Genomic DNA, 26,708 nt, shown 5'->3' on the forward strand with positions numbered 1-26,708 from the left:
GCCCGCGTCCGCGTTATTGTTCTATGTACACACTGCCCGCGTCCGCGTTATTATTCCATGTACAAACTGCCCGCGTCCGCGTTTTTGTTCTATGTACACACTGCCCGCGTCCGCGTTATTATTCCATGTACACACTGTCCGCATCCGCGTAAAGTTCAATGTGCACACTGCCCGCATCCGCGTTATGCTCCATGTACACACTGTCCGAATCCGCGTTATGTTCCATGTGTCCGCATCCGCTTGTGCATATGATCAACGCCAGGTAAAATACTCCTTGGACTCCGTTATGTACATGTCTTAAAAAACTATATAGAAATAGTGGTAAATATCTGTTTTGTGAACAATTAATAAACAGTTCAAGTCAAGTCAATAGTTGTTTGTTTTCGGATTTCATCATTTAAAACATAAGCTATATGTAGCTTTTTACCGACATAAACGTCAATACATTCACAATATTTTCATAAAGCAACACATACGAACTCGGAATGTGATTTAAGTCTATCTTCTTCAATTTGAACGTCTTTGTACATGGATATGAACTACTGAACGAAGGCGATTATAGAACTGCATATCATGGATTTGTATCTTGAAATGTGAAAACAATTGCGACTTTTGAAATAAAATACATTATCATTATTAGATGTTATTTTTACTTGAAAATACGATTTTTCTGTATCCTTTTCGTGGACAAGTGAAAAAAACAGATAGGGACAGCGGATGCGGACAACATAATTTTATACATGGAATAGCGATTATAGACTTGCTACTTATTTATTGAACCTTCGGGATTCAATATATACCACACGCACCGCGCTCGCGAATCATATTAATAACTCGGGTAGCGGTTGCAGTAACTTTAACATGAACATGTAATTGTGTATACTCTATATCAGTTAACACCGTAATTATGTTTAATGAATCAGATTGATTCTGCATGGGGTACTGTATCGGATTCAAAAAAAGAATATCAAATTCAATTCGCACAAACCTTTTAATCCAATTTTGCGCATTGGAAAAGGCTATTCAAATTGCAAAATCATCATGTTGCGTGTTTAAGGTGAAAACATATTACCAGCGGTAACACACTGAATTCATAAGACGTAAAAATATTTTCGTGAAAACTTGACATCTGTAATTCAAATCCATCACAAAATAAAATAACGTATTTTGCATAAAATCGATTTATGAAGTTTGTGGCTGTAATAGTGGAGTGTAGCCAGAACTCCAGTGTTCATTTTATTTTTCTTGCGGTCACATGTACAGTGCATCTTATTTTCTTTAGGTTACATTATTGCAACTAAAATGAAACAAACATGTTGATTGGTTAAAAATACTAAAAGAGCCAATTAAAACACGCGGCTTACTTAGATTTAGAACAAAGTGTAAACATTCCTTAGTTTTTGAAACACAGTCCTTATTTGTGTGCTTTCACTTGAAAATGAACGCTTAGCGAAGTTTCATTTGGCTTAAAAGGTAAGTATCTGTTGTTTAAAAGACAAAAACAGCAGATAAGTTGACATGACATGAAATGATCATGACCATGACCCCGGATCAAATGTGTATTTGACAGATCCCGCACAGACCCGATATACGGTATGATAAAGCGCCACATTAATGGCTGTTTATCATTTAATAGCACAAAGTGCAACAACTTATAATCTATTGTGAAAGAAAGAGTGTATGCCCAAACAGAGGTTTGAACCCCATACCTTACAACCTACAGCCGACACCACAACATCAATGCCATAAAAGCTAGCTCAACAGCGAGGCTGTTGGAAGTGCCGTATAAGGCTGACACTACACATCATTCCATGACAATACATTCTAGCAAAGCTTAATATCCTTACAGACATCGCGAAAACTATTTGTCTGACGCTCTAGTCTAAAATAATAGACGTGTTATACGGGATTCTTTCTATACGGACGTCTATACGGGTTTGAAAAATATTGAAATTGTATTTAGTGAAGTATTTCATGTTTGAAATGGATAATAAAGGTTTATATACAAAACTATTTTGCACAAAACAAGCATTAAACACATGATCTACCTTTCCAATAAAACAAAACCTGACTGACACAGACAACAATTATGCCAAGCAGAACAACTTGACCCAATCGTAATAACTTGGCCACCTCCGACAAGCTTCGTGATAGACCTCGTAAATACAATCATAACAACTCGGCCATCACCGAAGTGCAGCCTTGCGTAGTTTTGACAGAATGAAATGAAGAAAACCCCATTAAACTCATAATTATTCGTTGGATATTTATTTATTCATAAATATTGTGTACGGAACTCATATAAAATAACCTTATCTAGTAATATTTCTTGTTTTTATGATATTTTATGGACGCAATATGCTTTAACCCAGAATCTTGATCAGAACAACTACCCACTTTTGGTACAAAACAATTTGTAAGTGAAGGATTTGACATATCACAAATTGTAAAAAAGTCTGTCAACATACTATTATTTGGACTATCTGACGCTCTAGACTGGTAAATTTTGACTTGATCCATCTTAAATTGTTATGAGTCGGCCTGTCAGACTAGACAGTTTTCAAGCCCAGATGTAAAAAATAATGAAGTTCTTATCTGTATAAATTATCAAACAAGAAAAAAATCTTTTGTTTTATAGAAAATCAAACTGAGTCAATGATATGGTCAAATAACCATTTGTTTATGAATCACTGGTATCTTTCTATGTGGTTCCTGTGTGATGTATAAAAAAGAACATTGTTACTTTAAAGGTACTGGTAGTTAACATTTTATTCTTGTGTAAAAGACATTTTATATGCCGCCAGAAACTGACTATTCAAAAGTTTACTATAATACATATTTCTGCTTATAGTGGTTCATTAATACAACTTTCATTGTCACCGCCAATATCAAAACTTAATTTTGTGTTTCAAAAGTTAAGAAGTAAAATGAAAATGTTAATAGATGCCGAGTACTTTAGCAGACATTTGAAGGTTTAAGATTGACCATTCAAAGAAAAAACAACGAGATATTGTCATAGCCTCAGGGTCATTGCTGCGTTGTTCAAAAACTGTAACCTTGGCCATAACCCAAAAACCATTTAAGTTTACATTGGCACACATGTTCTCAGTGGCAATAAGCATGAAGATAGCAAGACCCATAATTCTGGAACCTGTTTGACTGTAAAATAACAGATGGTTTGTTTTGGTGCTCACTGCTCTGGTTAAAGCAGTATACTTATTATTATATAGTCATTCTAATATCGCTGAATATCACTGTTATTTTCATTTGACATCTGACATGATCTGTGGCCTCCAAGTGATAACACTTTACATTTCAGACCCAAAACTTAGCCTGTCACCTGTGGTTTTAAGATACTCAAATGGAGAATTTTGTGTTGTATGAAGAGTTGGGAAGGGGAGACCACTCCATTATCTATAAGGGACGGAGAAAGGGCACTATCAACTTTGTGGCAATCCACTGTATTGAGAAATGCAAAAGACCGGAGGTTACTAACACGGTAAGATTTTTTTTGTCTTGTTCAAACTTTCTTCTTGTACTATCTGCAGGGTTCCCTCTGGGTTTTCGAAAGTTCTCACATCTTGAAGCAGGCGAAATTGGGCCTTTTGGTCTTTCAAGGGGAGCATCCTGTCAGGGGTCACAGGGGATGAAGCATCCTAAACCTTACGGTTTTCAAGCATTTAAGGGCCTAAGAAATCTGAACTATTTTTAAAAAAAAAATATTCTAAATTTCTCAACTAAAACTCAAATAACTTCATCAAAAAGTTGTAAGAAGTTAAAATTGGACAAAGTTGGAGCCAGTAAATTCATGTTTTTAAAAACACAACCAATTGGGGAAGGTTTTTTGCTGATAGTTGCTTACAGAAGGAATTATAAATAACTTGAGAATTATTTTTCCTGTTTCAGGTACGCATGACCCATGATATCCAGCACCTTAATGTTGTCAAGTTCTATGAATGGTACGAGACGAGTAACCATCTGTGGCTGGTCGTGGAGCTGTGCACCGGAGGTAGTCTGGAATACCTCATAACCCAGGATAAAAATGTGCCAGAAAGCTCTGTGCGGACATTCGGTATAGACCTTGTTACGGGGCTTCATTATATACACTCCCTCGGGATACTGTTTTGTGATCTGCGACCTTCCAAGGTGAGGAATAACACATTTGTGGTAATGGTTCATGTATCTATTGTGTGTTTAATTAAATGGGTGGCTTCATTGATCTTTTGTAAGGTACATGTATTGTAAAATTATATAACAACATTCTCTAAATCATAAGGGCAAGGCATTTCATATTTTTAGCTTGTTGTTATTTTAAGAAAACATCAAAGTATTGTAAGGGCCTTGGATTTGGAGGTGATTTCATTGGTATCATTGTTGTGCATAAACTTTATCCTTGGCCATCGTTAAAAAACAACAAAGGATATTCCCATGAAACTTCTGTCACATGTTTACAGTGACATTATGCACATGAGTATCAAGGCCGATAACTCTGATTTTAAAGATATTTGAGTTACGCTGCAGCTCATCTAAAAAATCAGCATGTTATCCTCTTTCAACGCTCTTGTGATATCTTATTTTGATATAAAGTTGTTTTAATTGTTGGTGTATGTATTCTAATATATCATCTTATACCCTCTATGGTTGGCATGTTGTAGTCGCACTTGCCGTCCGTGGGTCTGTGAAATCATTTGTAGTAATGTGAAAACCCTTGCTTGTATGATTAGAATAACTTGTAACCTTTCAGATTCTGCTAGATGGCCCAGGAATTCTGAAGTATGCAGATTTTGGGCTTGCGAAAGTGGAAGGGGAAAACCTAGAAGAACTTTTCCAGAAGTTTGCGGACGCTGGGGAAACCTGGAACACGGAGTCCGACTTCGCAGATAAAAGATCCAGGACAGCAGGTCAGGCCAAATGACTCTCTGTTAGCCTTAATGGTCGAATTAACACAAGCCTCTAGCCCTGCACTAGTGAATGTTTTATGGGTGTGGTCATATTCTGGATTTTATATAGCAGAGTTTGCTAATTTCTTGTTCATATTAAGCATAAGGGTAAACATTCGGGCTTGTTCAACCAAAAGTCTTATTTCAATGACTGTAGCCTGTCTGTTTCTCTAAGGTATTCTGTCAGCGTGAGAAAGCTTTGATCTTAACTAAATTACTGTTAACAATATTTACATGAAACTTAGTTTTATATGTTGCCAGAGACAATAGGCACATGTGTATCCATGACCATAACTTTGGCTTTGATAGTTATTAAGTTATGTCCTTTTCTGATTCAGTAAAAAACAGAGGAGTGACTGCATCTGCATACATGCCATATCCCCCGGCGGGGGGGAAAATCCCCGGGATTTTCGACCCATCCCCTGGTCCCCGCCGGGGGATCCATATCCCCTGGAATTTAAAAAAAATTTATTATTATTATTTTATTTTTTTGCAAAACTTGCTTAAGGTTGACAGTGGAAAGCATCAATAATATTATGAGTGTGAAATTCCATGAAGGACCATGATGACTAAGTCCAAAAATGATTGTAATTTGAGTGTATTTCTGTATTTATTCTTATTATTAATGCAGATATCGTGCAAGTTTTCGCCGCGTAAAAATCCCCTAGTGTGATATCAAAATCCCCTGGAATTCAGACCAAAATCCCCTGGGAAGCCTCTCAGAAATATGGCATGTATGCATCTATTTAAGTAGCTCTTGTTGATTTGTAAGATGAACCCAATTAGACAGAACTGTCTGGACATAAGTTTAGCATCCTAATTCATACGCTTATAATGTCTTTGATTACAAAATGCAACATGGTCATACGATTTACATTGCCCGAGAAGTTTTAAAGCTTGGTGAAATATCCATTCGCAGTGTTTAACGTGTCTATGTATATTACAGGTCACACCAATTACAGCGCCCCAGAGGTTCTGCAGGGTGGAGAAATATCCATCCTCAGTGATTTATGGTCCCTTGGCTGTACCATGTACGAAATGTTCACAGGTAAGAAGGCACGGTTTTCGGAGAGAGAAATGCATATAATGGAAGATAGTTATTATGTTCCCACAAATAAAGAGCACCTGGTTGCCACTTTGTCCGTCTTTTCTTGTCTGGGGAATAACATTAAAAGTTTGAATGAGAGTAACAAAAACAGGGGACAATATGTGTAGTGTGCAAGAAGTATATTCTTACTTTTTGTCATTGCTGAATTACCTCCTTCTTTCACTTTTAAAGTATGCATTAATAAGGAAGCACTTGTACTGACCATAACTCAAACAGTGCTGAAAGGATTTAAATGAAACTTGTTATATAGGTGGATAGCAATGAGAAGAAGTGTAGTGTGCAAAAGCTTTAATCCCACCGTCCCTATCTTCCGAATTATCTCCCCTTAATGATGGGTTTATACTTCATTATTGTCCAGTAGATGTAATTGAGGAGAAGTGCATTGCACAGAAACCATAGCTCTGGAGGCCACATTCAAATTTTGTAGCAGACAGCAAAACCTTTTTTCTCACAGAAATATTATAAAATATCATATTTCCTACATAAATATAAATGAATTTTTTATAGATATGACAACTTATATACTAGCTAATAATTAAATTGATAGTGATTTAAACTACAGAAAATTGTCAATGTTATTGATGAAAATTTAAAAAAAATTGATCAACTTGACCATAGTGTTTTAATTCTGTGTATCTGTACTATTTGCAGGCCACCCGCCATTCCTTGCCGAGTCTTACCCCCAGCTTGTCGACAAGATAGTTAATAAGGAGTTCCCTCCCCCTAAAGTCAAAGGTCAGTTACCAGGATATTGGAATAAGAGTACCAGTTTCTCAAATAGAGTATAACAATATTAAATATTTAAGTTTATTTAATCGAACTGCTAACTGAACTAGATATTTACGATGTAAAGAATGGTGTATTGGGATTATCATTTAAAGTCTTAAAACTCTTCAAAAGGTGAAGTACACAAAATTCTGCCAAACAAATAAGTGTGCGCTAAGGTTGGTTCTGTGATAAGGGACACAGGCTTGTTTAAGGTATTTGCACCAGTTCAATGAGTTGTCCTTGCAAAAAAGTAGTTGAGATATCGATTGCCTCACTTCCAAATGTTGAAGCTACAAAATCCAATGTTTTCAGAAGCAACGTTTTTAGTATTTATCTTGGTAAATTGACCACAAATTTTATTTTTACAAAATGCCGAAGTTACACTTTTTGTAGTAACAATTTCTGAAGGTTTGTCAGTTTTGCTTCTCTATGAGATGTCCAATTATTGTTGAACATTTGGATCACATGATACAACACAATGCTCTCATTGGACTCGGCATTTTGCAGTTAGATGCAGCTCGCCTTTATGATTTAAGTGATGTTTAACATTCCAAGTCGGAAAAAATGCAGCTTTGGCATTTTGAAGTGAGACCATTGATATTGTCCTAGCTGTGTTGCCATCATTGACGTCATTGTTTTGTAAAAATATCATCATGGAATGACCATATTTAAAAACTTAAGATTTTCTTCCAAACAGAAGTGTACACCTGTTACCAGTATTCTTAAATGTACAATTACGGTCAACACTATGACGTAAATTATTGTAATAAATAAGGCTTCTTGATGGATCGTGAAATATGAATTCAGAATTGGATCTCACTTGAACCGACAATAATAGAGGTTTAGAGTGCTCTTTGAAATTATGAATACAAATACTAAAAATTACGATAAATTATTATAATCATTTTGAGATTTTATAACACATTACAATTTGTATAACTCTGGCTTGTGGGAATCAATGCCATCTCTGCCTAAAATGGACAAACAAATAAATATATTACAGAAACTTGTTTTTAAAGTCTCCCTGGTCACAAAAATACTTAAGTCAAATCTCAATTTCAATACTCAACTTATCTATAACAGTTTGAAAAGTGTGTGACTGCATGAATAAAACTGATTTAAATCAACAGCTGACTTATATACATGCACACCAAATTTGAAGCTGACATCCCATTGGACAAATAGTAATATAATAATTTAAACGCTAAACCATATAAAAGTTTGTTCATAGAGGGAGAGTCATGCAGAAGGGAAAGTGTAAACATTCACAAGGAGTATTGTGTTTGTGTTTTATCAGGTACAAGGTTTTCATCTAAACCCTCTCCAGATTTTTTGAGCTTGATAGAAGGGCTGTTACAGAAGGACCCAGACAAAAGGTTAGTATGTTAACTATTTTAAGCCATTAAAAGAGAAAAATTGGCAGCAAGCATTTTTACCTTTGTTATAAGTTTCTGTTGACAGAACAATACCCTTGGCTATAACTCATAAACTGTTCAAGATATCCAAATAAAACTTAATACACAACTTGCTAGATACAAGACACGCATGTACAGCAAGGCCCATTACTCTGACTTAAATAATGGTTGAATCAAACCTTTTATTCGACAAGGATAAGCATTCGCTGCATATATAAGGCTGTATCTGCAACAAGCGATGTATGATAGTTGATGAATTACACATTTTTAGTTTGAATGTTTCTACTTCCAGGCTGGGATGGCCGGGACTCGTTACACATACTTTCTGGCAGGGAAAACTAGCTCACCTAGCCAAGGATTTGGTTATGTCGCAAGATGTCCAGGTAATTGAGTTTAACTTGAGGAATTGTCATAACTTTGTTGATTACATTGTTGGTGTCATTATTGTAGCAGTTGATGTCTAGCTAAGACTTATTTTAGTTATAATTTGGATAAGATTGAAGATATTCGCATAAAACTTGGCTGGACATTACATCAGTTTTATCTGAAGATATTCGTACGAAACTTAATTGGACATTACATATCTCACATCTGAAGATATTCCCACTAACCTTGGCTGGACATTACATATGTATAATCTAAAGATATTCGCACGAAACTTGGTTGGACATTACATAGGTTTCTTTCTGAAGATATTCCCACGAAACTTGGTTGGACATTACATAGGTTTCTTTCTGAAGATATTGGCATGAAACTTGGCTGGACATTACATTTGTTTTATATGAAGATATTCTCATAAATTTGGTCAGAAACTTGGGTAGGAATTACATATGTTATTATCTCAGGATATTTGCATGAAAGTTGGATGGACATTACTTATGTGTTATCTGAAGGTATTTGCATTAAACTTAATTGGACATTGCTATTTATTATCTGAAGATATTCCCATGAACCTTTTTTCAACATTACATATGTAAAATCTGCCATATACAGTTGAACCTTGTTGGCTTGAACTTGCTTGGTTCGAATTTCTTGTTGGCTTGAACTTGCTTGGTTCGAATTTCTTGTGGCTTGAACTTGCTTGGTTCGAATTTCTTGTGGCTTGAACTTGCTTGGCTCGAATTTCTCGTTGGCTTGAACTTGCTTGGTTCGAATTTCTCGTTGGCTTGAACTTGCTTGGTTCGAATTTCTCGTTGGCTTGAACTTGCTTGGTTCGAATTTCTCGTTGGCTTGAACTTGCTTGGCTCGAATTTCTCGTTGGCTTGAACTTGCTTGGTTCGAATTTCTCGTTGGCTTGAACTTGCTTGGCTCGAATTTCTCGTTGGCTTGAACTTGCTTGGCTCGAATTTCTCGTTGGCTTGAACTTGCTTGGTTCGAATTTCTCGTTGGCTTGGACTTGCTTGGCTCGAATTTCTCGTTGGCTTGAACTTGCTTGGTTCGAATTTCTCGTTGGCTCGAACTGGATGTAAAGGACCGATTTCTTAAGACTGAGTGTAATCAATCCCGCTTGGTTCAAATTTTCCGAGGCTTCAAGTATTTTCGCCAGTCCTTGGGAGTTTGAGCCATTGGGGTTAGAATGTATATGGGTCTTATAATGATCAAGTTATGCCGTTTGATAGTCTTAAGAGAAAGGATAAGCATAGGTATGGGTATCTGCTTGATTAAGGAGCATATGTTTTAGATCGGCTTAGACATAATGTTGTCTTGGGTAAATAGTCCTGTTCACCTATTTATATTCACAACAAAAAACACATTTAAACCAAAAGATAGGATTACGAAATAATCTTATAACAATGTATATATTTAAATTAAAGAGACTTTTCAAAAATATGTAAATATATCTATGATTGCCAGCTTATGACCCATGAAATGTTGCAAAAATGAATAAGTTGATTTCTTCCGCAGGACTCATTTTTGCTGAGGATGCCATATATATGAACTTATTAAGTTTATGATATGAATGTGGTCCTGGTATTATAAAATGGTAATGATGAATACATGAAGGTTTATTCTCTTTATTTATGTTATAGTTTATTTTATAGTTAGAAATACATTCAAATCAAATGTGTTATGCTTTTTTTTAAATCCCATTGCAAATGGAATGCTGGTTTGTCCAGTTAGACCACTCGTTTCTCAATTAGGTGACCCTGGACAGGTTTGAATCCTGGCCCAGGAATATGTGAGTTTGGTTTGTTGTCACCAAGCCAGACAAGTGGGTCGAATCAGGGTTCTTCAGTCTCCCCCACTCTCTAGCGCAACATTGTGCCAACAAGAGTCATTTAATTTAAATTATTATAACTTTCTTTAAAATCGTAGTAAAATAAATAGTTTTTAAACTCATTAGAAAGCTACTCTCTATGTCCTTCACGCCTGTTTTTTGTTTACCATATGGCATAGTGTTTCTTTTCATGTTTTATAGTGATTGATTTTGTCATTGAAATAAAAATCATATTACCCTGTTACAAACATCAATTTGATATTTTTCACTGTTTTTAAATTATAGCCCACTTTCTTGCCCAAATCAAACATCTTCACGCACACGGCTAGGGCACAATTTAAACCATGTTATTTTCGAACAAAACATAAATGCTTTTTAAATGCTTTAAATGAAATTATTATTTTCAGTGTAAGATCACAATAAAATTCACCTTGTGAAGGTCTGAAGAGAACATTTCTTGTGGTTCAGCCACTCAGCGAAATATATTGTGATCTTACACTAAAACAAACAATTGTCATCTATCTTCGATAATGCATGCATATAAATCAGCGACTGCCTGATGCTTGTGTCATATAAAGCTGCGATTTCTTATGACTTGCGATCGTTATTGCACCTTCAAACTTTGCTGAGGCCATGTCGCTAATCAAAACAATATCAAGACTGTCTGTGGCCTCCTTCAGTTTCGCCTTACACTTTAAACCAGTTTTTATTTCTGTCACGTCAACAACTGGACCCCTTCCTTTCAAGTACACAGTGTACTGGAACACTACTTCATCTGGCCAGCCTTCAGACGGTGGATGAACGAGTATTGTCGCTGCTAGCTCGCAGTCCGGATCTGTACGATAATTAGGATTTACTGATGTTGATTTCCATAACAGAAACATGTGATCGTTTATCTTGTTTCTTTTGCTGTAGAAAGTTTTTGTTTCTTTCCAAGATATTTTATTGTGGAGAGCATTTTCACCTTTGACCACCAACTGTCTGAGTACTCCTAAACTTAGGTGATCATCTTGGTCAGGTTTCAAACAGATTTTGGTTTCTTCCTTATGTTGTAGTTCAATAAAAGGTTCACAGATTGCGTAGCTATATGTATACATGTATTTGCCTTTACTGTTCTGAAATAATGAATGCCTTTTTCCGAACCGCATTTTTAATGTTTGTTTTATGTCATTCAATAGAGAATCCAATCCGTCACATTTGCCTGCTACAAAAATACTTACTTTCTTATCATTTTCTATTTCTTGCAAAATTCTATGCATATCTGGTGTTTTAAAGTCAAAAAGAACAAATAACTCCTGTATTTTTCCATCTTTTGACCGTTTGTAGACTGCAACAGTTGTCAACTGTTTGTTCATAAACATCGTTAGAAAAATGCTGTCATTCGAGCAGATTTCAAAACAGTATGAAACGTAAATAGCAAAGGCTGATAGTTCGGAAACCACATGTATTTTATGTTCTGGAAGACATGCTTGGATTGCGTATTTTTGTATCTTATAACCTATATCGATGTTTGCATGGGTTATTCCAGGTTGTAGAAAAATCCACTTAGTGTTTGAATAATTTGTCAAAGTAAATCCAGTTTCATTGTCATTTTCAAAAAGTCTGGTTGCTTCGTAAATAAGTGGGAACAAAATTCCACCCATGTCCACTGTGAATTCCTTTTCAATACAAGAAATATTTGTAATCGTATTATTTTTATGTAACACACATGTTGATTTTTTGTTTTCAAAGAAAAACAAGAAATAGTTGTGATCTCTTTTCTTTTGGGCAAACATTTTAATTATTCTTTTTTTTTATAGAAAATCCAGTCAATTTCAAAGATAAGAAGCAAAAATGTTGTTCGTATGGAGAACCTTTTTTTGTAAATTAGTGCAAAAAGGAAGTAGGTAATAAAAATCCTATTTTGCATCAATTAATCACTTCAGAAAATCTGAAACATTTCACTATGTTTTATTTTTCATCAGTGTATACAGTTTAAATTTGTATGTGAAAATATATTAGCTGCACAAATATCCGAAAAATTCAGAAATCCATTTAGCATATTAAATGTTTGCTTCTTAATGCTTGGTGATTCTTTATAGATTCAACTTCACTTAAGTTGTGGTGTAATATTTGCCTTTACATCAGGTTTCCTTGCTTTTTAGCTCACCTGTCACGTAGTGACAAGGTGAGCTTTTGTGATCACTCTTCGTCCGTCGTCCGTCCGTCCGTCCGTCCGTCCGTCCGTCCGTCCGTCCGTCCGTCCGTCCGTTCACAATTGCTTGTGAACACAATAGAGGTCACAATTTTGACCTAATCTTTATGAAACTTGTTCAGACTGATCATCTCTATAAAATCTAGGTCAAGTTCGATATTGGGTCATCTGGGGTCAAAAACTAGGTCACTAGGTCAATTAGTAGAAAAACCTTGTGAACACAATAGAGGTCACAATTTTAGCCTAATCTCAATGCAACTTGGTCAGAATGGTCATCTCTATAAAATCTAGGTCAAGTTCGATATTGGGTCATCCGCGGTCAATAATTAGGTCACTAGGTCAATTAGTAGAAAAACCTTGTGAACACAATAGAGGTCACAATTTTAGCCTAATCTCAATGCAACTTGGTCAGAATGATCATCTCTATAAAATGTAGGTCAAGTTCGATATTGGGTCATCCGCGGTCAACAACTAGGTCACTAGGTCATTTAGTACAAAAACCTTGTGAACACAATAGAGGTCACAATTTTAGCCTAATCTCAATGCAACTTGGTCAGAATAATCATCTCTATAAAATCTAGGTCAAGTTCGATATTGGGTCATCCGCAGTCAATAACTAGGTCACTAGGTCAATTATTAGAAAAACCTTGTGAACACAACAGAGGTCACAATTTTGACCTAATCTTTATGAAACTTGGTCAGACTGATCATCTCTATGAAATCCAGGTCAAGTTCCATATTGGGTCATCTGGGGTCAAAAACTAGGTCAGTAGGTCAATTAGTAGAAATACCTTGTGAACACATTAGAGGTCACAATTTTAGCCTAATCTCAATGCAACTTGGTCAGAATGATCATCTCTATAAAATCTAGGTCAAGTTCGATATTGGGTCATCCGCGGTCAATAACTAGGTCACTAGGTCAATTAGTACAAAAACCTTGTGAACACAATAGAGGTCACAATTTTAGGCTAATCTCAATGCAAATTGGTCAGAATGATCATCGCTGTAAAATGTAGGTCAAGTTTGATATTGGGTCATTCAGGGTCAATAACTAGGTCACTAGGTCAATTAGTACAAAAACCTTGTGAACACAATAGAGGTCACAATTTTAGCCTAATCTCAATGCAACTTGGTCAAAATGATCATCTCTATAAAATCTAGGTCAAGTTCGATATTGGGTCATCCGCGGTCAATAACTAGGTCACTAGGTCAATTAGTACAAAAACCTTGTGAACACAATAGAGGTCACAATTTTAGGCTAATCTTAATGCAACTTGGTCAGAATGATCATCTCTATAAAATCTGGGTCAAGTTCGATATTGGGTCATACGCAGTCAATAACTAGGTCACTAGGTCAATTATTAGAAAAACCTTGTGAACAAAATAGAGGTCACAATTTTAGCGTTATCTTAATGAAACTTGGTCAGAATGATCATCTTAACATAAGCTAGGTCAAGTTCCATATTGGGTCAACCCAGGTCAAAAACTAGGTCACTAGGTCAATTAGTAGAAAAACCTTGTGAACACAATAGAGGTCACAATTTTAGCCTAATCTCAATGCAACTTGGTCAGAATGATCATCTCTATAAAATGTAGGTCAAGTTCGATATTGGGTCATCCGCGGTCAACAACTAGGTCACTAGGTCAATTAGTACAAAAACCTTGTGAACACAATAGAGGTCACAATTTTAGCCTAATCTCAATGCAAGTTGGTCAGAATAATCATCTCTATAAAATCTAGGTCAAGTTCGATATTGGGTCATCCGCAGTCAATAACTAGGTCAATAGGTCAATTATTAGAAAAACCTTGTGAACACAACAGAGGTCACAATTTTGACCTAATCTTTATGAAACTTGGTCAGACTGATCATCTCTATGAAATCTAGGTAAGGTTCGATATTGGGTCATCTGGGGTCAAAAACTAGGTCAGTATGTCAATTAGTAGAAATACCTTGTGAACACATTAGAGGTCACAATTTTGGCCTAATCTCAATGCAACTTGGTCAGAATGATCATCTCTATAAAATCTAGGTCAAGTTCGATATTGGGTCATCCGCAGTCAATAACTAGGTCACTAGGTCAATTAGTACAAAAACCTTGTGAACACAATAGAGGTCACAATTTTAGGCTAATCTCAATGCAAATTGGTCAGAATGATCATCGCTGTAAAATGTAGGTCAAGTTTGATATTGGGTCATTCACGGTCAATAACTAGGTCACTAGGTCAATTAGTACAAAAACCTTGTGAACACAATAGAGGTCACAATTTTAGCCTAATCTCAATGCAACTTGGTCAAAATGATCATCTCTATAAAATCTAGGTCAAGTTCGATATTGGGTCATCCGCGGTCAATAACTAGGTCACTAGGTCAATTAGTACAAAAACCTTGTGAACACAATAGAGGTCACAATTTTAGGCTAATCTTAATGCAACTTGGTCAGAATGATCATCTCTATAAAATCTGGGTCAAGTTCGATATTGGGTCATACGCAGTCAATAACTAGGTCACTAGGTCAATTATTAGAAAAACCTTGTGAACAAAATAGAGGTCACAATTTTAGCCTTATCTTAATGAAACTTGGTCAGAATGATCATCTTAACATAAGCTAGGTCAAGTTCCATATTGGGTCAACCCAGGTCAAAAACTAGGTCACTAGGTCAATTAGTAGAAAAACCTTGTGAACACAATAGAGGTCACAATTTTAGCCTAATCTCAATGCAACTTGGTCAGAATGATCATCTCTATAAAATGTAGGTCAAGTTCGATATTGGGTCATACGCAGTCAATAACTAGGTCACTAGGTCAATTATTAGAAAAACCTTGTGAACAAAATAGAGGTCACAATTTTAGCCTTATCTTAATGAAACTTGGTCAGAATGATCATCTTAACATAAGCTAGGTCAAGTTCCATATTGGGTCAACCCAGGTCAAAAACTAGGTCACTAGGTCAATTAGTAGAAAAACCTTGTGAACACAATAGAGGTCACAATTTTAGCCTAATCTCAATGCAACTTGGTCAGAATGATCATCTCTATAAAATGTAGGTCAAGTTCGATATTGGGTCATCCGCGGTCAACAACTAGGTCACTAGGTCAATTAGTACAAAAACCTTGTGAACACAATAGAGGTCACAATTTTAGCCTAATCTCAATGCAAGTTGGTCAGAATAATCATCTCTATAAAATCTAGGTCAAGTTCGATATTGGGTCATCCGCAAACAATAACTAGGTCACTAGGTCAATTATTAGAAAAACCTTGTGAATACAACAGAGGTCACAATTTTGACCTAATCTTTATGAAACTTGGTCAGACTGATCATCTCTATGAAATCTAGGTCAAGTTTGATATTGGGTCATCTGGGGTCAAAAACTAGGTCAGTAGGTCAATTAGTAGAAATACCTTGTGAACACATTAGAGGTCACAATTTTAGCCTAATCTCAATGCAACTTGGTCAGAATGATCATCTCTATAAAATCTAGGTCATGTTCGGTATTGGGTCATCCGCGGTCAATAACTAGGTCACTAGGTCAATTAGTAGAAAAACCTTGTGAACACAATAGAGGTCACAATTTTAGCCTAATCTCAATGCAACTTGGTCAGAATGATCATCGCTATAAAATGTAGGTCAAGTTTGATATTGGGTCATCCGCGGTCAATAACTAGGTCACTAGGTCAATTAGTACAAAAACCTTGTGAACACAATAGAGGTCACAATTTTAGGCTAATCTTAATGCAACTTGGTCAGAATGATCATCTCTATAAAATCTGGGTCAAGTTCGATATTGGGTCATCTGGGGTCAAAAACTAGGTCACTAGGTCAATTATTAGAAAAACCTTGTGAACACATTAGAGGTCACAATTTTAGCCTAATCTCAATGCAACTTGGTCAGAATGATCATCTCTATAAAATTTAGGTCAAGTTCGATATTGGGTCATCCGCGGTCAATAACTAGGTCACTAGGTCAATTAGTAGAAAAACCTTGTGAACACAATAGAGGTCACAATTTTAGCCTAATCTCAATGCAACTTGGTCAGAATGATCATCGCTATAAAATGTAGGTCAAGTTTGATATTGGGTCATTCACGGTCAATAACTAGGTCACTAGGTCAATTAGTACAAAAACCTTGTGAACACAATAGAGGTCACAATTTTAGCCTAATCTCAATGCAACTTGGTCAGAATGATCATCTCTATAAAATCTAGGTCAAGTTCGATATTGGGTCATCTGCGGTCTACAGGTGAGCGATACAGGGCCATCATGGCCCTCTTGTAAATACAATACTTAGCTTGCTTTATAAATAGTCCTGTCAAATCATCAAATAAAAATACAGGCCAATATTTGTTATCAAGATGAGTATTTGAAGTTATAGACTATACCCTCAGCAGAGCTATTAAAAAAGTGTCATCTTATGGTTGTAAATAACGGTGCACCAGATTTTCAAGTAATCCCACTAGCTGATACATTGTATTTAGAAAGGCGGTGATATTATCTAATGTTTATCTTTCAAAAAAATATTTATATTTATCTATTTATTAATCTGTATTTATTTACTTATTGATGCATTTATTTCCTCACTTTTATATATGCAAAACACTTATTATCGTATAATTCAGATCTAGTTACTGGTTTTTTCTTTTAAAGTGTCCTCTTACAGACGTAAGAAACTGTTTGGCTAGGACGAACACCAAATTTATTCTAGGCTTTCCCTTGGAAAAATTGGTGATCCTCCTAGCGAAACGGCTTCTAACGTCTGTAAGAGGACGCTTTTGAAGAAAAACTTGTACTGTATCTATTACATAGTCTCATTTGTCATAGTTTGGTTTCAAATGGCAAAGATGAAATTTAAATTCTGTTTGACTTGAGCTGGTATGAAGAAAAAAGCATGGTTTACACAATTGTCGAAGAATGAAGCATATGTCATTTCTAATACTCTCTGCATCGTATTTTGACATTATGTCACCAGTTATTTATGTGCTTAAAAGTAAAGTGCAATACAAATTGTAAACAAAATTAGTTTCATCTAATCCAAAATAATATTAGAATGCCATTGTAACTTTTATTAATAAATTGATCAGTCTGATATGAATAATGAGGTATGTAGTTTTTCCTTGGAAAAAAATAATGAGAAACATGATAATCAGTGTGTGTATACCATGTGATAAATTGCGTCATAAATGCTACGTCGGAAGGCAATATTTTGCTTCGATTGAAGACTTAAAACAATGATAACTTTTCATTTTCTTTACTATTTTAAATGAAACATAGCGCAGTCTATGCAGCTAACGGAGCCCCGCCTTCGGTTTTTTACAAAATTTTGATTGAGAGTTTAGTTTCTTATAACACTTCGACAAACCTTTTCACGATACAGCCGTCTGACTGAGCACTGTCAAAACATTGTTTGGGAAACAGGTTTGTCGAAGTGTTTGATGAAACTAATCACCTTATCAAACTCCGATTATAAAACAAAGGTGGGGCTCTTTAAGCTGCAAAGACTGGCCTTTGTTTCATTTAAAATGGTGAAGTAAGTGAAAAGTTATCTTTGATTTAAGTCTTTATTTTATGCAAAATATTGCCTTCCGACGTAGCATATATGACCTAATTTATCACGTGGTATACACACACTGATAATGACAGACTAAGCTTAATATGTTATTTGTGTTTGAACAGTCAAAATTGAGCTTTTTTTTATTATAACCTATGTCACTGTGACGTGAGTTACTTCTCACATGACATGACACGTGATGGGAAATAAATTGATCTTATCTATCTTACAAATCATTTAGTGCGTGAAGCCTTGTAAATATTAATCAAGAGAGGCATACGCTTTTAAATATGTCTTCACAGCCTAATCTTATTGATTTATATACTTTCAAGCAAAAACACTTAGTCGACATCTATCAACACTTTTTCATTTTTGACATGATTTCTCCAGTTGAAAAGTTTTCATCATTCATCCAATTAGATTCATAATCAATGGGTAAAAAAATAAACTTACACAATGTTAAGTAATCCATTCCCAAATTAGAAAAATAATGAGTGGGTAATATTATGATAGGGTTAGAAGGTGACCCGATATGGGATATACTGGGCAAAGGAATTCCTGCATATATCCCATTTCCTGTCACCTACCAATCTCGTAACATATATATCATGTCAACAACAGTTTACATGTTCAAATGTTCCATTTATTTATTAGAATATTCATCAGAATCGGAAAATAGACGCCATTTTGGTATGATATAAATTTGGTATCCCAATACAGTAAAACTGCGATCGCTGGAGGTCGCCGGGGACCGAGCCTAAACCTCGAGGGAACCGATGTTTGAAACGACTCGATTTTCAATTCTCCAGTCTGTTATGAAATATAGTTCAGTGTATTTCAAGTATGAAGTAGTCTGTTAACTAAGACACTGTTTACAAAATGTTTATATTGCAAAGCAAAAAAAGGAAAAGGAATTATTTTCACAGATTCCGATGTTGGATCGATATGGTAGTGTTTATTCATATTTTTATTACTCATTTACATTTCTCACAATTAACTTCTCGTCATTAACCTCACACCTTATCAATTGCCTTTCAACTGCAATTGCAATTTTTACAACTTGCGAAAATTTTAATACCTAGCAATTGTGTGTTTATTTTGGAACACGCTTTTGGGAAAAAGTGTGAAATTATGACCTCGAGCGAGCCATAAGGTTTTGTGCATGATTTGTGTTCTTGGGACCGAGAATATTGCTCGACTCCTCGACATAATTAGGTTTCGATGCTGCGTAGGTATATTTTATATGCAAATAGGAGGAAAAAAGTTCGGGACCAAGCTCCGACCTCGAGGGAACGCCGGTTCTCGAACGATCGCTTGTTCGAACGACCGCAGTTCTACTGTATATACAAATATGGGGTCACCGCTTGACCAGCCCTTGAACAATGGCATTGTTTCATTTATGTTGGTGGCATGATTTCTGGAGTTCTGATAAAATGGCCATGCTTATATTGCTATGATAGAGTCTCAGAAACTGTCTGACAAAACACCGAGGTGCATGCAGAAATGTATAGGTACACTTAGTTGACCACTCGACTCACAATAAGCTATTGAGGGAGAAATGTCGGTATAGCTCTTTGTAATCTGTACATGGTAGCTACCTGTTTTGTCCTTGAAAGGAGCCTCCATTCTTTTTCACAAAGTACTGAAGAAATACAAACTAGAGAACTAGACTGCCTGTCTGTCTGTCCGGAAAATCTGGACATTGCAATAACTCAGAATACCTCAGAAAATAATATAGCAAGTTTTATTGGCCAAAACAAAAAAAATACAAAGAGGATCACACCAAATGAAAGAAGGCTATAGTGTCGTTGATGCTTACATCTTGCTCAGTGTGTCTGATGTGTGTTGTTGTTAAGGCAATGTCTTTAAACAATAGCCTACATTAAGGTGAAGAATTTGAAACACACAGGAGGATATTTAGTGAGCCATTTAAATCCTCAATATTTAAACAGGCCTTTACATATGATTTCAGGGCAGCATGGCTACCACAGCTAGAAGCAGTGTGTTTGTGGATGGGACGGGCTCGGTGTTGGGGAAGGTGAAGAATGTTGAACTCACAGACCGACCCACGACCACTCAGCAGCCTCACGATGAAAGTCTTTCAAGACCAGGTATGTGAAAATTGTGCCATTTAGGTTTGCTGAATGTAATAAAGTATCATTTTAAATTGGCATAATACAATAGAAACTTCAGGGACAAGCCCAGAAGCCAAAACTCCCAATACAATTCTGTATAGTGGCATATATTTACACCTCATCTTCCATTCCTTAAATGAACTGCCTTTCGGCAATTGCGTTCATCAATCGATGAACGCAACATCTTCGGATATGTTCGGATCGCAATTCATCGCATAACAATAAACATGAAAATTTGATCTTGTTATTGTTTGTATTGTGTCAGCAGGTCCCGTAAAATATAAATCAACATTTTAGAAAGTGCTAAGTTATTATATTTTAAATGTTTTGTTGCCGAAAGTGTTTCAATTTTACGTTTAAAAGTGATTTCAAGTGGTTGATCTTTTCCCACGTTATTATGACGTCATTTGAAAAAAAACGGTCGGGTCGTCCTATTTACAGAATGGGTAAGAACGGATTACTGAAAGGTAATCCGAAATGAAATGAAGTATTTTTTTAACGTTTCTTGAATAAAATAATGAACTATTGGTGTAAATATAAGGAATGAATTGCGGGGTTGATGTCATCATCGGGGATATGAACGCAATTGTGCTGGTCAAAGTACGCGTGGAGTCCTTCGGACTTCACACACTTAGACCAGCCCAATTGCGTTCATACCCCGATAATGACATCAAGCCCGCAATTCATTCCTTAAATGGTTGAGATGTTACAGTGACACATGACATCAAAAATGAAAAGCCAGGATAGTGGTACATGGTAAAGGCGTAAACAAGAGACACACAAAAGAAAAAACAATGACAGATTGCACATGCATTATTAATAATATCTTCATTAATACATGTTGGGGCTACCACTTTGATGTCTTGAATGCATACTTTGTGATGTTGTTGGAATGTTTTCATTAATATTCTAAAGGAAAAAGAAAATCAGGAAAAATGCTGTGTTATGTTAGACAGTATAATAAAGAAATCGGACAGTCTTGCTTTCAGTCTAGAGCATACGGCAATTTAGAAGTGACTTCTCAGTGTAGCATACCTTTTTTATGATCAAAACATGTCAGTGAATCAAAGCATGGTTATACTGTCTCTACACACGATGTGGTCACTTTATCAAATATGCAGTGGTTACATTCAACCTATTTTATTTGTCTTTTTAGAAACATAATTTTTTACATTGTTTAATATTTTGTTGGAAGTGGTCAAGCACTATAAATAAGTGTTATGTGCAAATTGGTTTAATAATTGACTAGTCTATGGAACATATAATTTTTTTATCAAGTGTTGACTAATATTTCTAGTGATCAAACTTAATAGGTTGGCTTCGTAATAGGGTATCAGACAAAGATGGCAGGGTTATTTATTATTCGACAAGTCAGCAAGAACTTTATACCATGCACAAAAACAAATGCTTTACATTAAAGGCACTGCAGGTGGTGACTTTCTTCGCCCAAAGACAGCACCAAGTGATGATGGCGGGGCTAGTCTCTTCACACTGAGGTAAGGTGTATACAGGAGGGAAGATGATTTAAGTTTCAATTGATTAGTATATGTGAGAGCCATATCACTGTATTAGATCTACAGATAACAGTTAGATAGTGTACTTGCTTTTAGAATAACACCTCTCCTCTTACAAACAAATTCAAAGTTGTAATGTTCACTCTTTGAAATCACAACAGAAAGTGCAATATCAAATACTGCATTACAAGATGGCAGTCTGAGAGTGAACTTTTAAACCTTTTAAATTTCACATTTCCCTACTTTATATAAAAAAAAATATTTTCATATCTTTAAAATGTCTACATTCGAAAACAAGGCTTCACACTGCATTGACACCAGATGACAGTTTGAGAGTTCTCTCCCTTATAAACAACACTTTTACCCACTTTTATTGAATATAAATTATATTGTGATTGTACTCTGTCTACATGTTTTACATGCAGTGCAAGGCCCCATACTGCTGTACCGCCAGATGACAGTCTACGAGTGAACTCCCCTTACAAGCAACACGCCTCCCCACTTTCGACCCGGGAGCCAGTGGGAATAGGAAAGGACACATCAGAACTCCTGCAGACCAAGAATGAGATACTGAACCTTGTTTACCACCCGTCAGATTTCTCAATGTCACCTATTGTGGATAACCCTAAGGTATTGTAAATGTTGAGTTTGTTAAATAATACAATGAAAAATGCAGGGACAAGCCACATAAGAGGGTCGTTTTGGAAGCTTGTGAAATTTCAATATAAAAAGAATGAATGTTTGTAAATTTGTACAAATAAAGTTCATTGCAATTTGCATTGGTGATAAAATTAAGTGGTGTATGTTCTCAAAAGTTACATCTAGATTTCTGATATCAATCAAGTCACACATTGTGTAATTGATTCAGGACAATAAACTATCACTACATTTGTGAAAAGAATATAATTTCTACAGTATGATATCCCCTGAATTTGGCAGGTTGATTTGGCTCTAAAATATGTGACAGAAGTGTCACGTCTTGACATTATTTCCTGAACATTTGAAGAAGTTATCTTTGGCAGCAGTAATAAGAGAACAGTTGTTTGTTTGTTCAATGACTCCGATTGTTGAGGAATCCATCCTCGGCACCCCAGCGTATCATAACCTATATGATATCATACAGGTTATGATACGCTGGAGTGCCGAGGATGTGAGGCATTATGCATCTTACATTTAATATTACCTCATTTGCATAAAAAATCAGTTTGAATAAAATATGAAATATTTTTCTCTGCGTAGGTCCAGAGACCACCCACAGCTAAATACGACGCCAAGACCTTGCCAGTGAATCCGATATCTCCGGAGAAATTCTCCTCGCTGCCAGAGAAGGACCAGACAAGGCATCTGAAGGCTCTGCTGGACAACATCAGTACATCAGAGAAAGGGCCGCCTTCACAGAAAAGAATTCAGGTATGTTTATATTGGGGTTTTGAAAAGGGGCTGCAGAAGAGGGACAGGGTGGTAATGGAGAATAAGCCCATTGTTTGTGGCTGAGATGAACTTTGACAGAAAATGTTCAGGCTAGTATTTAATTGAAGTATTATTAGGTTTCAAAATACAAATATCTAGTTTGTATGTATTTATAGTTTTATTAAAAGTTTTAATCAAAACAAAAGAAATTTGAAAAGTCTAAATCATTTTATTCTATGTAGGCAGAAGGCTTCATGAGGACAGAGGAATGCTTTTGAAAAAGAACAGGGTGCAGAACCCTTCTATAACTCCTTAGCTAAAAGTTTATCCCAAATCTTGGACATAAGTGTAAAAATGTTTAAGATAATCTTATGAAACTTGTTTAACATATTAAGTTTGACAGTGTGCACATGTGTAGCAAGACACATAACTCGTGAATGCTGGTCTATAGACAAGTGAGTTTCAACCATGTACTCCCATTACGCCCAGGTTTGAAATTAATAGATGAAGATTTTTCATGTAAGGAATGTTTAAATACTTTGAGGTATGTAGGAAATGCTAGCATTAAAAGGCTTGAAATAGACACTGCAGGAAGGAAGACAGACAGATAGATAGAAGTATTTTTTTCGACTTCTACATAGAACATTGTCAATACACAATATATACACATTTTAATATGTGTACAAATTACAACAATAGGGAACTGAATTTCACTTTCCAGGTGTACCATTACATGGCCGCCCTGTGTAATTGTAAGGAGGCCGCCACCTACCTGGCCAACAACAACGCCTTCAGTGTCCTGACCAAACAGCTGAAGGAAGTCACTCATGCCGAAGTGTAAGTGTACATGTCAGATAAGGGAGATAATTTTTGAGCCAGGGGAGGTCATATTTGAGGCAGGGGAATTGCTAATTTACAATGGCTGCCCTCTGTAATTGTAGAGAGGCTACCACACATCGGCCGGCCAAAGTGTAAGTATAGTCAAGGGGGATTATTTCAGTCATTGGAAAGACAATTAAATAATGTTAGTGTTAAAACTTAACTGACAACATGATATTGTAGCCAGGGGAGAGAATATTTATTCACTGAAGATATCTAATTTGTGTTTTTCACTGACAAGAAAGCAAATGAGGGGAAATAATTCCATAGACAGTGATTGAACCTTTATAAAGGTCAATGGAAATAATCAAGGGGAAGTTATTTGGAATGATATGGACACTGCAGAAATGGCAAACAACTTCAATGTTTTATCAGCCTGAACACTCATGTTCCACACTGTTACTGTGTTAAGTAAATTTTGCCAAAAATGATCAGTTCCACTCAAATTTTACCAGCCATGGCTGGTTGGTCTTAAGGGTTTTGTGAACTCTGAAATTGAATGTCATCTGACTTTGATTTTTGCTGTTTAAGCAGTCATATGCCTATATGAATATATAATCAAATATTTCAGGCGTGTAAAGATTGCCCGGGTTATTGGGCTGATGGCAAACAACACAACTACACTGGATGAATCTACCAAAGTATCGGAGGTGAGAACATTCGTTCCTCTGTCTGTCATTACGACTTACCCGGTATGAATTCTTTAAAGAGGCTCTCTGATGTAAAATTTGTTCATATTCAGGCCTTTTATTATAAAGTTATTTATAAAAGACATAGCAAGCAAGAAACAAAAACATTATTTGCAGCTGTTACCATTGTTAGCTTGGTGGGTTTAGAAATAAGGATAGATTTTCTACTTTCTTATCTTAATACAAAATATCTTAATACAAAATAATGGTCACTGATTAACTTAGGAAGTTTGGTTAAAGTTTTAGGATAAGTTGGGATTTTTCCTCAAATTTCGCTGTTCTTTCAATGGACCTGATACTTCAAATGGTTGTTCAGGGCCATCAGACCTTTAAGTTAGACAACTCTATATGATACTTATTACATATAATAGACCCTGATTGACTAAGGAAGTTTGGTTTAAGTTTTTCAGCACATTGAAACTTCAAATCTCAGAAAAGGTTCATTCAATTGACTTGTTACTTCACACAAATGTTAATTTAGTAAGAAAACTCCATCCTTATTATGGCTGCTGAATGATTTTAAATGTGGCGTTTAAGTTTTTTGGCACATTGGGTATTTGATCATATTTTGAATTTGCTTATATAATATGATTTTCAACGCAACTTAAAGCTACTGTTTTTAACAAGCACATTTTTTATCAATTATACATGCTATTCTGTAACGTTATATATATATATCATAGACACAGAAGCATATAATCGAGAGCCCTGTCTTCCAACAACTCTTGTTAATAGAAAATGTTGATTTATTTAACAGGCATTGACAATAATAACGGAGGTGTTTCGCGAGAATCTCAAGAACACAAGGGTAAAACAAGGCCTCCTGCCCGCCATGGGGGAACTCGTGTACCTGGTGGCTTCACAGGTAAGTATTTACACTCCTTTATCCTATTAATTGCATTCACATTTAAATGAAAGCCCACATTGAAATTATTTATTCGATTTAGTTTTTGACAATTCTTTCCATGTTATATTTTACCTGAATGATATTACCATTTTCCCGTGAATATGATCGTTCTTAGCGTAATATTGGTAGCTAAATTTTGGTACTTGTGTGTATGTAGTTAAACAAAGATATTGTGTATTTCAGTAAAGTATAAAAGCATTTAAACATCAATTATTTAGACTCTTGAGGGAAATAATTTAAATACTTTTCAGGAGGAGAAGCAGTTGTCCGCTATCGAGAACTGGAACATACCGTCCATGACGTTTGCTGTCATCTCCCGGAGCTGTAGAGATGGGGTATTTGCATGCACTTTAAATTTGGTATCATTAGTGTGTGAAAGAATCAAACCCAACATTTATTAACTTGGCATTTTGGAATGAAACTAAATCTGTATTAATTTTGTTGTATTGTTTTTAAATGTGAGAAAGTTATCAAAAACCGTAACTAACATTTTATATCCTTATTAGCTGTTCAAATAGATGATGCTGTTAGATAATTTAATAGATTTTGTTGTTTTGCTTTGATATCCTTTACACCACATTGCTGCAAAAAAAGTTGAGAATGTTGCTATGATGACCTGTCAGGTTGCGCAGATATAATATAGAGTTCTAAGGTTTAATTTTTTTGGTTCAATTTTAGGAGGATGCCTTAATACACCACATAGCGGCAAAGATAGTTGAGAACGTTGCCACGACAACTGGTCAGGTGACCCAGAAATTGGTAACCACGGAGATGGCTCAGTCGCTATGGTACATCTTCAAACATTCCTCACTAGATGCACTGAGGATCACTTCATTGTCAGTAAGTATTAAAAAAAATGAAAGACTTGTGTAACACCTTAATGAATAATGATGAACTGCGCAGCAACATTTACAGAAGTCTGTTCATACTTTAATATCATTTCTTAGCTGTTACATACTCAATTAACTTTGAATTTTGATCAACA

The 26,708-nt window shown here is 35.7% G+C and overlaps 1 protein-coding gene across 2 annotated transcripts in view; it reads left to right on the top strand.

The window, feature by feature from the left end:
• The first annotated feature begins 1,348 nt into the window (after positions 1–1,348).
• Positions 1,349–26,708, top strand: part of LOC128241491 (serine/threonine-protein kinase ULK4-like) — a 41,338-nt gene continuing 15,978 nt past the window's right edge. For both annotated transcript variants that reach the window (XM_052958444.1, XM_052958445.1), the window contains exons 1-17: positions 1,349–1,473; positions 3,320–3,499; positions 3,907–4,146; positions 4,745–4,901; positions 5,887–5,988; positions 6,700–6,783; positions 8,114–8,192; positions 8,524–8,614; positions 20,162–20,300; positions 21,745–21,820; positions 22,264–22,468; positions 23,078–23,248; positions 23,970–24,085; positions 24,699–24,777; positions 25,574–25,681; positions 25,975–26,058; positions 26,402–26,563. In XM_052958444.1, coding sequence (XP_052814404.1) covers positions 3,362–3,499; positions 3,907–4,146; positions 4,745–4,901; positions 5,887–5,988; positions 6,700–6,783; positions 8,114–8,192; positions 8,524–8,614; positions 20,162–20,300; positions 21,745–21,820; positions 22,264–22,468; positions 23,078–23,248; positions 23,970–24,085; positions 24,699–24,777; positions 25,574–25,681; positions 25,975–26,058; positions 26,402–26,563 — 2,031 coding nt within the window. In that variant the 5' untranslated portion in view covers positions 1,349–1,473; positions 3,320–3,361. The remainder of the gene's footprint in view (positions 1,474–3,319; positions 3,500–3,906; positions 4,147–4,744; positions 4,902–5,886; positions 5,989–6,699; positions 6,784–8,113; positions 8,193–8,523; positions 8,615–20,161; positions 20,301–21,744; positions 21,821–22,263; positions 22,469–23,077; positions 23,249–23,969; positions 24,086–24,698; positions 24,778–25,573; positions 25,682–25,974; positions 26,059–26,401; positions 26,564–26,708) is intronic.

The sequence above is a fragment of the Mya arenaria genome, chromosome 7 (assembly GCF_026914265.1).
Source record: "Mya arenaria isolate MELC-2E11 chromosome 7, ASM2691426v1".
Classification (NCBI taxonomy): Eukaryota; Metazoa; Mollusca; class Bivalvia; order Myida; family Myidae; genus Mya; species Mya arenaria.